Here is a 15273-nt window from a genome sequence, read left to right as displayed (position 1 = left end):
GCAGATTCCAGTCTGCAGGAGCAGCATACCTGAAACTCCTTTTACCCATTTAAAGATGGACTTTGGGAACAGAGAGCAAAAATAAGTTTTGTGTCTGAGTCACAGAGCAAAGACTATAGAGTGGTGCAGGAATGAGTCCTAAAACGCGGAAGTGAGTTAGCATTTTAGCACTTCCAGTCATCATCAGAAGCACGGCAACTGAGCCTGCCGTTCAGTTGTATCCAAGGGTGATGACGTTAAATTTAGTCGACCGTGCTGTAGTTCAATATAGCATGAAGTTAGCTTTTTACTTTTGACAGTTAGATTAACGAACCATAAATATATATATATATATATATATATATATATATATTTATGCTTATATTATCAGTTGATGAAGATTATCTTTATGATCAAAACGTGTAAGTTTTATAAACTTTTATTGAACACAGAGCTTATTTTCAGCAATAATCCAAAAACCCATTAAAATATCCCATAGGCTCGACACCTAGGGAACCCATGCTACGCGAACTTCAAGGTTTGCCCACAAAATTACGTCATGACTGCACCACTCTATAACCTCCAGAACTTTGCAAAGTTTTAAATGTTGTGGATGCTTTTTGTATCAATGTTGTGTAAGTAGACACTTTCTTCTTCTTGATGAAAAGTCTCCATGTACTTCCTGTCACATGATGTTGTTGAATTCCTGACCTTTTTTATCAAGAGCAGAGCAGTGAAAATGAAATTTCATATAATAATGAGGTTTTTGTGGTTGATTATTCTATACCAACTTAATCATGAAAGTCTCTAGAATAACCCAAATAACACAAATATTACCTCAGATGTGTGGTATGTTGTGTTTGGAGTCACTTGTCCAAGCAACAGCTATTGTTGAAAAAAGGGAGACGTCACCAGGGCAATCTTCAAGCACACTTGCTCAAGTCAAGGATTTGGGTAAAAAGCCTTTATTATTTCAGGGCATATCTAATAAAAATGATTTTTTTGCTGCAATAGCTATTGTTGCCATTGGGTAAATATGTCATCAGTAACAATGGGGAAACTCAGGCAGCAAAACTGCTCATATCACGCTCATTTTCAGTGCAATATTTATGTACAATGGCTCAAATTTATCCAGGGAATTTAGCCATTTATGAGGAATGAAATAAGGCATTTTTTCACTTAGGCTCGTCTTTCTCCTTGGCAACACCACTGTGCAGATCAGCAATATTAGTAAGCTTATAGCTGCCAGCAGACACATCAAGAATGTGGACATGTAGGAGTTAAGATATGGTAATACTAACCTTAGACGACTAACGGTCTGATATACAGCCTTTGATTTAATTATTATGTCGTGGACTGCCATGTGAAAGAGACATAACTATTAGCAACTATTAGCCCTGAAGATGCTAAGGTTACCACTGACTGCACTGCACTGTTCGTTAAAACCAGAAGGTTTGATTGATGAAAAATACAGAGAGGACATTGTTGTTTAAGAAAAAAGTCTAGAACTAAAATAAAGCTCGGAATTAAAAAAAAAAAAAAAAACATTCAAACTGGGCAAATTGTGTTACTTTCTCAAAATGGCATCCATCTGTGACCACAAAGACAACCACAAAGCTTGGTGTTTGTTGTAACTTTATACATAGATTCTTCTTTGTGTTATCCACACTTTCATTTAATTTGTGGAGTTAATAAACTGAAATGTTTTACATGTCCAATGACACTCAATAATAACCGGTTATCATGTATGCCTCCAGTTAATTTCCTGTATGATCTTACCTGTAGGAACTGCGTGGCAGCGCGAGTGTAAGCGCTGTTGCCCCACAGCAAGAAGGTCCCTGGTTCACTTCCTGGTCAGGGCCTTTCTGTGCGGAGTTTGCATGCTCTCCCTGTGCATGCGTGTGTTTTCTCCGGGTTCTCTAGCTTCCTCCCACCACCAAAGACATGCTAATTGGTTAATTGGTGACTCTAAATTGGCCGTAGGTGTGAGCATGCCTGGTTGTCTGTCTCAGCCCTGTGATTGACCGGCGACCAGTCCAGGGTGTACCCCGCCTCTCACCCAATGACAGCTGGGATAGGCTCGAGACCCCCGCGCCCCCCAGCAGGATAAAGGGTATAGAAAATGGATGGATGGATCTTACCTGTCTGCTCAGGTGTATCTTGGCAGATGTTTTGGACATCCTGTTTACAGATGCTTTTTTTTGTTCTCTTATTCTTATTTTACCTTTATAGTGGTAGAGACAAGGTGTCTGCCCACTGGCAACAATAACTGCCACTCATTTAAGTAAGATTTTCAAGACATAAGAGCAGATAACGGAGAAAATAACTGCAGAACATGTTCACATGGGACCCAATTAACATATTTTTGTGCATAAAAATATTGGGAAAAATATGGGCATAAATGGGTTAAGCCCAGAACACAATCGCACCGTATGATGCTTGTCCATATGATAGTCCCCACTATATTCTATGAATAAACCTACACTGGTGGCGGCCACTGCTCTATTCCCAGTGTGGCCAGAAGGAAAAGTATTTTTTTTGAGAGAACAGTTGTTTTGTCCATCTCTGCTGCCAAGCAGACACTGTTTTAGAGTACACACACCGAAATTTAGCGCCATCTTTTGCTCTACGAGTTGAGTAAGAGTATAGGAGGCTTCAGCAGGCTCTGGTATCAGGCGCCTGACCACTGACACACTGCTGTTGGTGTGTGCTACTGGTGGCAGTTGAGGTGTGTTATATGTGCAGCCCAAGTGTGTTTTTGGCTTTGCTGGAAGGCCATGCTTTTGTAACTCATGCAGAATGTGGCTTGGCATTGTCTTACTGAAATAAACATGGATGTGCATGAATATGATGTTGTCTGGAGGGAAGCATTTGTTGTTCCAAAACTGGTGAGTACTTCTTCAGAGATGTGTAAGTCACCCATGCCAGGGCACCAACACACCATCACAGATGTTTGCTTCTGAACATTGCTTTGATAACAATCTGGTCCTTTTTCTCTTTAGCTTGGAGGACTGGACAGCCAGCATTTCCAAAAAAACTCTTTGAAATGTGGATTCACTAGACCACAGCATACTTTTCCATTGAAGGTCATCTCAGGTGAACTCAGGCCCAGAGAAGTAGGCTGCACTTTTGCATGGTAGAGGCTTAACTTACATTTGTGGATGCAGTGATGTACTGTATGAAACTGAGACTGGTCTTCTGAGGTGTTCATAAGCCCATGCTGATACCAATTACAGAATAATGCCAGTTTTTAATGCAGTGCCTTCTCAGGGGTCAGAGGTCACAGGTATTCAATGTTGGTTTCGGGTTCTCTGCATGGAAGCCAGATCAAACACTTATGAAGAGACATCCCGTAGGTATATAAAGCACACTAACATTTATTCACAGGTAAGTATCAAATTTAAGTTTTTTGTTTTAAAAGTTAGGTCAAACTTCCATGCATAGCAATGTAAAATGACTGCAGAATAAAGAAATGTGCATGAAGGATCATGCAGCCATATCATGTAGCATCATCTTAAATGTATACTTGCATGAGAATTAAAGGTCAGCCAATGACACGTCACGTTGTTGAACAGTCAGCTGACGTAACGCATATCGAGGTGCTGCAGTGAGGGGAAACCATGGTGTTAAATGTGATGAGAAGTGGCTTTTTTAAACTGCATTTGTGCACTTCAGCACACTGACCTCTTGTGCGAGTGTGTCAGAGCGCGCCTGCGTGTGATAGAGAGCGACAGTAAAAAGAGATAGTGGGTGTCTTTTATAGGATGTTGGCCAATATGATGTTTTATGTTTCTATAAAGAGCTTCAAGGCCGAGCTGACTTTTCATGATTTAGAAACTGACAGCGCTCGGTGAAAATGGCTGCATTGTGTGAGATCGAAGTTAAGTGCAGCATCAAAAGCTTTTACCTATTCACACTGTGTCAGAACTGAAAGCCTGAGGTGCTGCAGACATGTAGTCACCTTAATGGACAATTTTCAGTCAGCAGTGTGTACATACAGCATTATTTTGTAATTCTGTTAACAGCGCTGCCTTGGACTGTGATTTTCTTTAAGGATTATCCAAGAAGTGCTTGTTTTGACTCAATTTTGTTGTTTTTATTCAATTTGTAGCTACAAATGTTCTGCCAGGATGCTCACAGATGTCCGTAGAGAATAATTTCACCTTTTCTCCAACTATTTTCTAGTGTTGATTCATTTAAATCTTTGTACTGCTATTTTTTTATCGTTTCCCAAGATCAACTTCACCAGTTGAGGAGTGTTTACTGAAAACTACATAAGAAGACTACAAATTGTACATTTTATGTAGCTTTTTCAAAAACATTTGGCATTATTTATGGATGCAAACCCTTCATTTTAAAAAACACTAGCCTTTCTGCGACATGCACTCACATTTTAGAGTTTACTTGCAAGAATGCATTTTTATTCTAACTAAAAGTTAAGCCACAAGCTATTTACTACCTCAGATGTCCTACCCTTCTATTTATTTTATGAACCAATCATGGTCAATATCATTTCACTTTAATGGCAAAAAATACACAAAAAAAAACTCTTTAAGGTCAGAGTGAAAACATATTTCTATGAAGTAATGTCAATAAAATAAAAATATGTAATGTAAAATAAGTGACTGCATAAATATTCATCCCTTTTAAAGTGATCTAATCTAACAGAGGTCCAGCCAATTGGTGCAAATACTCTTTCAGTTAGTGAAATGGGGGTCATGTGAGTGCAGTGAATGTGTCTCAAGTGATAGTAGTATAAAGATTGGCCACTGTTATTGTAATCAATATTCCCGGCTACCATTACACCATAAAGTCAAAAGAACACTCCAAGCAACTCAGAGAAGAGGTTATTGAAAAGTATAACTCAGGGGATGGAGACAAAAACCTTTCCAATGCACTGAACACTGGGAACAAGTTCAGTCAAATCCATCATTAGGGAATGGAGGGAACATGGCACATGTGTAAATCTGCCTAGATCAGGCCATCCTCACAAACTGAGTGAGCTTGCAAGAAGAAGACTAGTGAGAGAGACCACCAAGACACCTATGACTACTCTGAAGGAGTTACAAGCTGCTGCTACAACTGTTGCCCAGTTTCTTCATCAGTCAAAGCTTTATGGGAGAGGGGCAAAGAAAAATCCACTGTTGAAGAAAACTTAGTTTGAAGCTGTGTTCCTTTTGTTGTTGTAACTCGGATACCTACACATTCTTCCGACCCAGAAGTGGCAAATGGAACGTCTTCTGAGGTCAAATTTACAACTTGTGAGCTCGTTCTTTCACAAAGCACCCTGACCTTCACAACATCACACGGCAGCGAAGAGCATCAAGTAAAGTAAAAGCTGTGATTTTGACCTGTTTTCAGAACCTTTTGCTGTTTCTCAGTGCATTTTTAGTGATTATAGACAACACCAAACCATGGTTGCCTGTAGTGTGTAGCTACAGTCTTGTAATGCATGAAATACTGTGCAGTGTGTTGTTTTAACGGCTTATCAGCTAGAAACTGCAGTGTTGCTAAAAACAATGACTGGCGAATGCCAGAATGGCTTTACCAGTGGTATCCATCTTTTATCTGACTTGTCGTGGTTGTGAAAAAAGGAATGCAAGCAACTGGGTTTTCAGTCAGATGCAGTGTTAATTTTGGCAGCTATTTTTAGTTTTAGTCTCAGTCTTAGTCTTTAGATGAAATGTCTTTTAGATTTAGTCATATTAAGTCATTTCTACCCTTTTTAGTTTTAGTCTAGCTTTAGTCCATAAAAGTCCTAACATTTTAGTCTTTAATTTTAGTCCAAGCATTTATTTTCTTGCCTTAATCTGGTACCAAATCATGGTAGTATGTTCTCTGCACCCTACCAAACCTGGGGTCCCTGCTTTCTACAGCTGAGAGGCAGAAGAGCTACAGGTGCACTGTTTTTTGACAGATTTACCCCCAGTGGAGAAATATCACGGATTTTGAATGTTCTACGAAAACGACATTTCACTTTAGTCTAGTTTTAGTCATCTTGATGAAAACTAAACTTACTTTTTGTCAGTTTTAGTCATGTCAGATCTATTTTTGTTAGTCTTAGTCTAGTTTCTGTCATGGAAAAAAAGGCTGTCGATGAACATTTTTACTCATAGTTTTAGTCAACAAAATTAACACTGGACAGATGTGACATCATCCCAGTTATGACTTACGACTACAAAAGGAATGCAGGGTAACTCTCTGCTAAAGCTCACCAGAAGTCCATCAGATAGGATTTTATGTTTGGAGGAAGCCAAACACTGCACATCACTACAAACACACCATACCCACTGTGAAGCACAGTGGTGGCAGCATCATGCTGTGGGGATGCTTCTCAGCAGGCATCCCTGGAAGGCTTTCAGAGGAAGAGGACAAAATTAATGAAGAAAAATATAGAAAAATCCTGGAGGACAATTTTATTCTGTGAGCAATAAACTACAGCTTTGGGGAAGATTTATTTTCCAGAAAAAAGAATGAGCGGAAGCATACAGTGAAAGCTACATGGAAATAGTTTAAAGACAACAAGGTGAATGTTCTGTAGTCCAGCCCATACCTCAGTCCAAGAGAGAGTTTGTGGCTGGACTTGAAAAGGGCTGTTCATGCCTGATCTCTGTGCAACCTGACAGAGCTTGAGCAGTTTTGCAAGGAAGATTGGAGTAAAACTGCAGTGTCCAGATGTGCAAGCCTGATTCAGACCTATCCACACAGACTCAGTGCTGTGATTGCAGCCAAAGGTAAATCTACTAAATACTGACTTGAAGAGGGTGAATATTTATGCTGTCACTTATTTTACATTATATATTTTAATCTAATGATATTTTTTGTAGAAATGTGTTTTCACTTTCACATTAAAGAGTTTTTTTTGTAACTTTCTGATACCAATACTGGTATAAACAGAGATATTTACCAGTGATTCATATCAATAACATTGAATTCTATTAGACTGTATATACATTTGTAGTTTTGCAGATTATAAAATAAGAACACATTTAAAAAAGAAATCCTTCTGATTTTCCTGCATCACAAGGTCTTGCAAAGAACTTTTTATTTAGATAAGAAGAATAATTGTTATTTTAAACAAGCATTTAAAGTTTCATAAGTTATAAAAGGCTGAAATGATTCATATCAGTTTCATCATCCTTTGGGGATTTTTTTCACTGCCATCCTCTGAATGAAGACCTTGACTGAGTTTATGATTATCTATTTTACAGATCACACCAGTCACAGAGAAAGATAACAGTCTCCTTCAAATAGTCAGATTGTGTTTTCAATCAAAGCCTTTTTATTTGATTTTAGAGTTTAAGCCATAAAAGTGGAGTAAGCATCCATAAAGCTGTTGAAGGAGAGTTCATTGACCTGGAGGTGAGAAAGCGCCCTGATGAGCCGTCAGCGTTTTACTCACTGCTCAGCAGCTCCATAAATGCTCGTTTATGCAGGTTATTGCCCTCTCCCAGGTAGCCCATTGCAGTCATCATCTGCTGCTGTAATTGCTCTCTTGTGTCATCACATGCAGATGAGGGAGGTGGCCAGAGGTCTACCATAAGTATATAAACAGGGAGCAGAGCCGCTCTCAGTACCTTGCTCTTCCCTCAGCTTGCCTCAGCATCTCCACTTGCACACCTCCACCCACCAACTCCAACCAACATGGCCTTCGCTGGAAAATGGGAAACCGAGACCCAGGAGGGTTACGACGAGTTCTGCAAGCTGCTCGGTGAGAAAGACTCACAAGTCCGTTTGTGGACTAATATTGTGCTTTTTTAAACCTCACACTTCTTTACTTTCTGTGTTTCAGGTATCCCCGATGATATCATCGAGAAGGGCCGTGACTACAAGCTGATCACAGAGGTCACCCAGGACGGAGACAACTTCTCCTGGACCCAGGTCTACCCCACCAACGCCAGAGTCACCAACAAGTTCACAATTGACAAGGAGTGTGACATGGAGACCATCGGAGGAAAGAAGTTCAAGGTAGGGAGCAAAGAATTCAGGCCTTTTAAGCTTTATTTTGTCTTAAATTTCCAGAAAAAAATCTGATAAATGAACCCATTAGAAGTAGAAATACTTATAAACTTACCCTGACTTCTTGACTGATAATGTCTCATGTATTCCCAGGCCACCGTGCACATGGAGGGAGGCAAGCTGAGCGTGGCCTTCCCCAACTACCACCACACCTCTGAGATCTGCGGAGGAAAACTCGTCGAGGTAACTCAGGCTTTAAGTTTGATGACAGCAGGGGCTATTTAAATCATAAAAAGTTATTTTTCTGCAGAACAAGAGGGAAAACACTGTCTTGAGCACATACAACGTACTTGAAATAAGGTTTTCTGTGCTACATTTCACTTTTTAAGTCCAGTCAGGGTGAGATCAATCTCGAAATATCTCCTAATGTCTCTAAAACTGCATGTTTCCAACACAATTCAAGAGTAAAATGAAGGCATGTAAGAAAAAAAGACTATTTTTGCTAAATTAGGCAAAATATCTTGTATTTAAAGGGATGTGCACATGTAAATTTGTAGGAATGCACTGAAGCCTCATTTTCAAGACCAAGTGCAAGTAGCTTTATCTGTTTATGCACAGATGTCCTTTAGATCTTCATCCCTCCTTTCGACAATTTATCAGTGCGGTTTTCATTCTCTTGTCATCCTAATTTATGTTAAAATATTTTGGAGACATGGCTTCAACTTTGACTACATACTTTAAAAAGTAAGAGACTAATAATGCTTTAAAATAATACCAAGTAAAGTAATGTAAAATAATGTTTTATGAGGCTTGGTATCGACGTCAGTACTCAATACTGGTATCAGTATCTGTGCATCCCTGTGCACTGAAATTTGACTTCATTGTGCATTGATGCGGACTGAAAAAAGCTGACACCGTGTTTGAGTTTTGAGAAAACAGGAGGGTAGGATAAGGGTTTTCAAACCTATTATGTCAGAAAAATGTTCAGAAGATATTTATTTCATGGTTTTTATTGGTCAGCTTTTCTATAAGTTTTCAGTTTCAGCCTAAAATGTGGTTATGCCAGATTTAAGTATTACTATCTGCTCTTTATGTTGAAATAAAGAACTGAAAAATATCTTTTAGGCCATTTAAGTTTATAATTAAACATTTAATTAAGGTAAAATCTTACTGGAGATAATCAAACGTATGTTCTTTGTCTTTGTGCAGACCTCCAAAGCCGGCTCTGTTGTTCTGAAGAGAACCAGCAAGAAGATCTAAAAGCTAATTGATCTTTGACCTCTCAACCAGTTACAATGGAGACCTCAGAACTACAGCCAATGTGTTTAATAAACTAAATATGAAACCAACACAACCGTGTCTTTCTGTTTGTGATTTTTCTGTATTTTTGTGTGTTGAAGATGCAGCTTTATTGCCTTCCTGCCACTTTGGCTGGTTGGTTCAAAAATCTACCAGCCACTTTATTTCAACAAGCAGCACAATAAGATGAGGTATGTTATGAAAATCAAGTGTAATAGTATAGTATTAGGATTTAGTATGGCAGTATAGTATTCAAGATCTTGTTTCTCAGTCAGTGAGTAAATTCAGTGGGAGTTAGAGCACCAATGATCCAAACTGTCATTCATTTTAAATGAATGTGTTTCAATGCTAGGGTTAGGGTTCGGATTCAGGAGCCTGATTGTCCAAACCTGTGAGCATGGTCCCTGCTACCATTGACTGATCTGGATAGGGCAACTTCAAGCTGGTGATCCACAAAACCGAGTAGCGTCATTATTTAGAGTGAGCCCTTGCACCTTCTCCAAACTGAAGACCAAGTTCCATATAATGCAATATAATATAATTTTAGAGACAGGACGTGAAGTGGGAGTGACCATCATTGCTGATTAAAGGATGGGATGCCGTCCCACAGCAGTGTGTGACCAGGCTAGTGACCGGCATGAGGAGGAGGTGCCAGGCTGTTGTGGCTGTGTATGGTTCTTCCACATGCTACTGAGGCTACTGTTTGTTAAATGAATTAATGAAACATGTCTTGTTTCTTCAGACTTCAATAACCCAAAACAACACCAAACGAGTCGATGGTAGAATAAGCTGTTTCGCATTGGCAGAAAAGATCTGGCAAATTTTTAATGGGTGCAACCCACATACTCAGCTCTGCTGCTCATCCCACAAATGCATGATGCTTACAAATGTGACACCATCTAAAAGGGACATAAACAGGCTTTCCAGCTGTATAAGATTTATAGCTAAAAGGCATTTTTACAGCAAGAGATGATCAACAAAACACAAATTTACTTTCTTTTTATGTCAGAGTTATCCTTCAAACGTTAGTCTTCTGCAGGAGCATATACTATTGTTTTACACTCTAGTTCTGCATGGCAAGTCTGACTTGGATACTGGTCAAATATGCTATGGAGAAGTTAATGGAGATTTTACAACCACAACAGCATTGTTTAACCCTTAATGACCTACCATAGAACAAGTTCGCCAGAGCATATCTTTACATTTTTACATGCTGTAGTGCCATTTTGGGGGGTATTTGAATTGTCTATACATTGATACAACCCTTAAAAGGCAAATTTTAATTGTATGTATGTGATAAGTCCAACACATTTAATCGTTCAAAAGTGCAAAAAAAAAAAAAAAAATACATGAGAAAAATGAAAAGCTTTTTTTGTTTTTTACACATTTCCTAAATACAGAGAAGTCACAGCTGTATCCCTCAGAATTGTGAGTGTAAAAAAGTTGCACAAGATCATTTTAAACCACAAAAAATATATATATTATGAGTATGTTCATAACTCATTTTTGAAATATACTCATCTTTATAAACTGAGGCAAAAACGAAAATAAAATTAAATTGTGTACAATTTGCAAAAAAGACAGAAATTTTAGAAGAAATAAACTATTATATTAGTGAAATCAAATCTCTGAGTGTGCCAGATACTTTTGAGCATACATGTGTTTGCGGAAGACCACGTTGAAAAAATAACAAGTGTGACTTGTGACCTGCAAGAAAACAACACATTTCTAGCCCAGATTATATTATATTCTGTTGTTATTGATGTGTGCGCTTTTAACTTCATTTACACCACAGAAGGAAGGATACTTCTAGAAGGAAACCGAACTCTGGAACACACTGAATGTGTGATATGTTCGTGTTACTCCTCTGGTTTTATATGCAAAAAGAATTATTGCTCTGTCTCATTTGGTTTCAATTCTACCCACGGTTAAAAATAGATATGCAAATGGGAGCGCCGGCGACCCTGTTGGTTTTAAAGCGTTAACTCTGTCAGATTTATGAGTAACACCAAAGAATGGTGACAAATAACCCATTTTTCCTTGGTTTGTATGACTTGTTGGTCCATGTGCTTCTCTTTTCCTTAGCTTATATCAAGCACCGCTCCAGCTTTCACCCAAAGGCTAAAGATATGCTCATTGGTGACTAAATTGCCCATAGGTGTGAGTGTTTGTCTCTGTATTTCAGCCCTGTGATTGATTATCGACCAGTCCAGGCTGTACCCTGCCTCTAGCCAGCTGGGACAGCCCCTCCATGACCCTGAATGGGATAGTGGATGAATGGATAAAGCGACCCAAACAAGAAAAATCAAACATGATAGGATTTCTCATCAGTCTGAATGCTTTCTACTGCAGTTACACAGTGCTGCCACCTCTGGATGAAGACGATTCTGCAGCAATTGCATTGAATAAAATAGGGGTCCAGTATGCACTGTATAATTTTGCAAGTGAGAGACATGTTAATACTTTGATTTTAGCCACTTCTTTGTCATTTACCAAAAGAGTTCAGTAGAAATGGGCTGAAAGACCTTATTTTCAGGTGTTTTCTTTCCTTTTTTCCTCCTTCCCTCCTCTGCCCTCTCTTCTCCTCTCCTCCTTGTCTCTCTCCTCATCTACCCCATTTCTCCGTGGCTCCCAGCCAAGCAAATAATCAGTTAATTAACCAGCTCAGTCCCAGGATCATTGTAGCTGCTCTCAGAGGAGCACTGTAAAGGCTCTCGTGTCTCTAAATTTACAGCTTCATTAAGTGGACCGGAGTAAGGTACAAATCTTTTGAATAAAATTGCCAGACTGCAGCCTCGCTGCATGTGTGTATGGGTGCACATGTGCTGGCCTTGACTAGAGAGCTGGTGACTCAATAGCTCCCTAATGAAAACAAAATCTGTGCTTTTTGCCTCTGAGGTGGCGATTGTTTTGGTGTAATAATGAGGCGTCCTCTCTCGCTGGCTCCGATGCAATCAAGATCTCACACTCCTGGAAAATTAGGGTTGGAAGGCACCAAGCAAAGGTGTCATTTGAGCATGTTTGTGTTGCTCGGCGCTGGTGCAATCACTCTGCAATATCACTTCCTTTGTCCTCGCAGACAAACAGGCCTAATTGGCTATTTCCAAGGCTACTGTTTCTGATTGGCCATTCTACCTTTTTCTGATTGGTCTCCGTCTAGGCAGCCAGAGTGGAGACAAAATGGCTTGTTAACATCTCTGTGTCATGTTTCTTTTGCTGATTTTTGTGGATAAGCACCATTTTGAACTTGTGTTAAAATAAACTTTCTCCAGCTAAAGGTATAGCATGTATTTATGGCACCATATTTTTGTAATTTCACAAAGAAAAGTCTGGAAATTGATCAAAAAGACATTAAAAAGCACTGCAGATGCTGTGCATTGCAACCTATACACTATCAATCATGCACAAGAGAACAGTAATGATCAGAAAGCAAGACTTCAGTCATAGAGAAGTATCAGTTCACTTTTAAACACAAAATTTCAAGTTTGAGATGACATAAGTCAATATGTAGGACTAATTCAGCAGTTGACAGTTACAAATGAGTAGTAGTGGTCAGATATACTGCAGAAATGAAGTATCAACCTGGTACATGCAGGGCTTTCCCTGGCACCAATACTCCATACCAATACTTTGCAACAATATTTGGAATTTAGCTAAGTCCAAATGAATCTTTAAAGTGAATCTGACATCGACTTACCACAAACAACAACACATGGGGTCACAAGCACGCCTTCCACTGGCAAGCATGTTTCTTTAATGTAGCAAAAGAGGTTCTCTTCTTTTTTGTCAAAATAGGAGAGAAGAAGAAGCACCATACCCTCAATGTCTTCTGAGCAGCCTTCTTTGAATCTTGAGCTTTGTGGCATTCTGCAAAACTGCAAAAATCAAGTGAGCTATTAAATCTTTAGTGCCATGACACTGACGTTCACGCATCACCACTGCGCATTTAAAAGCGGTAACAGTCAAGTAGGCAGTGACGTTTGATGGGGCAAAGGTGTTATGCCTCATTCTGATGAGGTTTGCAAAGAAGTACGTAGACTCTTAGGCCCCTTCCACACAGAGACGAATTCAGGTGTGTATGCAAAAGTTTTTTGTCATATCAGCGTTTCATCCACACAGAAATGACGTTTTGGGTGACTGTAAACAGTGCTTTTTGAAAACGGGTTCCAGAGTGCACAAATCCGTAAACGACTACTGTTTCGTCTCCGTGTGGGCGGCCAACTGCATCTTTCTTGAAACGATTATGTCACACATAGCGTAGCTCTCTTACGGCGCCTGCGCGGGTCTTGCCAAAGCAACAATGGGTGATTACAGGGTTGTGTTCGTGCTGCCGAAGCTACTGAGCTTGTTATGGCTTTTACAGCAAAATCTGATGCTCCTTTACCACCACCGTGAAATGCAAACACCATAAATCCAAGCGGAGAACAACCAGAAGGGCAACTAGAAGAAAGTTGTGTCAGTTTTCTGTGATCTTATTCTCTCTTATGGTGCATTTCTGTGGCAGCAATACAGCGCCACAGGCTTGGCATATGCACTACAGCTTTTTCAGTCGTTTTCAGTGGTTCCGTGCTTACACGGATATTTCCTGAAACAATCCCATCTTTATGGAAAACTTTTTCAAAACAAAATGGCAATATATCATTTTCATCTCCGTGTGGACAGGGCCTTAATGTCTGCAATGACTTACCGCAGAAATTACAGCTCAACCTATCCAACTAATCATTAAGAAGGTAGTGAACACTTTAACATTTCTTTTCAGCTGTACACTGAAGTATCTGACTGAATTATGACAAACACATCAATGCTGGTGCTATTTGTGACATTTACACCAAACTGATAAAAATCTGCATTTTATGGCTTTTAATTAGCTCAAACGGATATCTGCTTTGAAAAATATTTTCTGGAAAGGCATGGCTTATGTGACCTAGAAACATATATAGGTTCAGCTGACTTTGTACCTGATTTTACAGCTGAAAATGGTGAGACAACAGCTGAATTTAATCAGATCTAGAACGAACTAACATCTAGAACGTTTGCCATGTACTAAGGCTCTAACTGAAGCACTTCTTTCTTTCCTCCACTCCACTTTCAATCAGAGCAGCTTCAATCAGTTTTGTCAGGAATGCAGAGGATAAATAGAGACAAAGAAAGAAGTGATTTAGTGGTGATGAGTGAGGGATCGAGACAATAATAAGAACCAGGAACAGCAAGAGAAAGAAAATAGTCTGGGTAGGATAATGAAGGGGTGACATACCACGATGTGATTGGCACATTAGGCATTAATAACCTGGAATTACCTGTGATAACCATGGTAACACTGGCAATTTGCTCAATGTTCTCCCATCTTGGTGAAAGGTGTTTTTGTCAAACTGCATTTTCAGCCTATAGATATAGAGCGTGACAAAGAAACCTGCTGGGTGTCTCTCACTTTGCTCCTGTTGTTTCATTGTAGTTCATCCGTCACAGTGAAGGCAGCACAAAGAGAACATTTATATTCACTTTTAAAAGACTTTTTCAAAGTTTCTGCAAAGAATGATCATACCCGAACCCACCCCCAGAAATGTCTGAGCCTCTGAAAGCTCAATGAAAGAGCCCTCCTCACATCTGTCTTTATAATATAGGTAGATGAAAATGAATCTATAGTGGCCTCCTCAGCCTGGCTCAGCTTTGGAGCTGATATTAATAACGTTAACATGTACTAGTAATGCCAGGGTCAGATGAAGCTGAAAGTCTCATATACTTTAAACTAAAGGCAGCTGTAGTTCAGTTAGATGTTAAGTGAGGTGTACCACATATTCCAAAGAGCATTTATGAGGTCAGGCACTGATGTTGGATGAGAAAGCCTGGCTTGCAATCTCCATTACAGTTCATCCCAAAGGTGCTCAATGGGATTGAGGTCAGGGTTCTGTGCAGGCCAGTCATGTTCTTTCACACTGAAATAATCAAACCATGTCTTTATAGTCCTTGCTTTGTGTACTGGGCACAGTCATGTTGGGATAGAAAAGGGCCTTCCCCAAACTGTTGCCACAAAGTTGG

At 39.5% G+C, this 15273-nt stretch overlaps 1 protein-coding gene across 1 annotated transcript; it reads left to right on the top strand.

Moving 5' to 3' along the window:
• Nucleotides 1-7564: 7564 nt before the first annotated feature.
• Nucleotides 7565-9282, top strand: LOC121520630 (gastrotropin-like). Its single transcript, XM_041804179.1, has 4 exons — nt 7565-7690; nt 7772-7947; nt 8092-8181; nt 9148-9282. The coding sequence occupies exons 1-4, from the start codon at nt 7624-7626 to the stop codon at nt 9196-9198; spliced, it is 384 nt and encodes a 127-aa protein (XP_041660113.1). The 5' UTR covers nt 7565-7623; the 3' UTR covers nt 9199-9282.
• Nucleotides 9283-15273: the final 5991 nt, after the last annotated feature.

The sequence above is a fragment of the Cheilinus undulatus genome, linkage group 13 (assembly GCF_018320785.1).
Source record: "Cheilinus undulatus linkage group 13, ASM1832078v1, whole genome shotgun sequence".
Classification (NCBI taxonomy): Eukaryota; Metazoa; Chordata; class Actinopteri; order Labriformes; family Labridae; genus Cheilinus; species Cheilinus undulatus.
Note: the sequence above shows the minus strand (reverse complement) of the source record. Positions and strands in the feature narration are given on the sequence as shown.

Bases quoted from the DNA above. Each gene is read 5' to 3' on its own strand.
- LOC121520630 (XM_041804179.1), top strand. From the start codon at position 7,624: ATGGCCTTCGCTGGAAAATGGGAAACCGAGACCCAGGAGGGTTACGAC. The intron at 7,948-8,091 runs GTAGGGAGCAAA...ATGTATTCCCAG, and splicing joins TCGGAGGAAAGAAGTTCAAG to GCCACCGTGCACATGGAGGG. The intron at 8,182-9,147 runs GTAACTCAGGCT...GTCTTTGTGCAG, and splicing joins GCGGAGGAAAACTCGTCGAG to ACCTCCAAAGCCGGCTCTGT.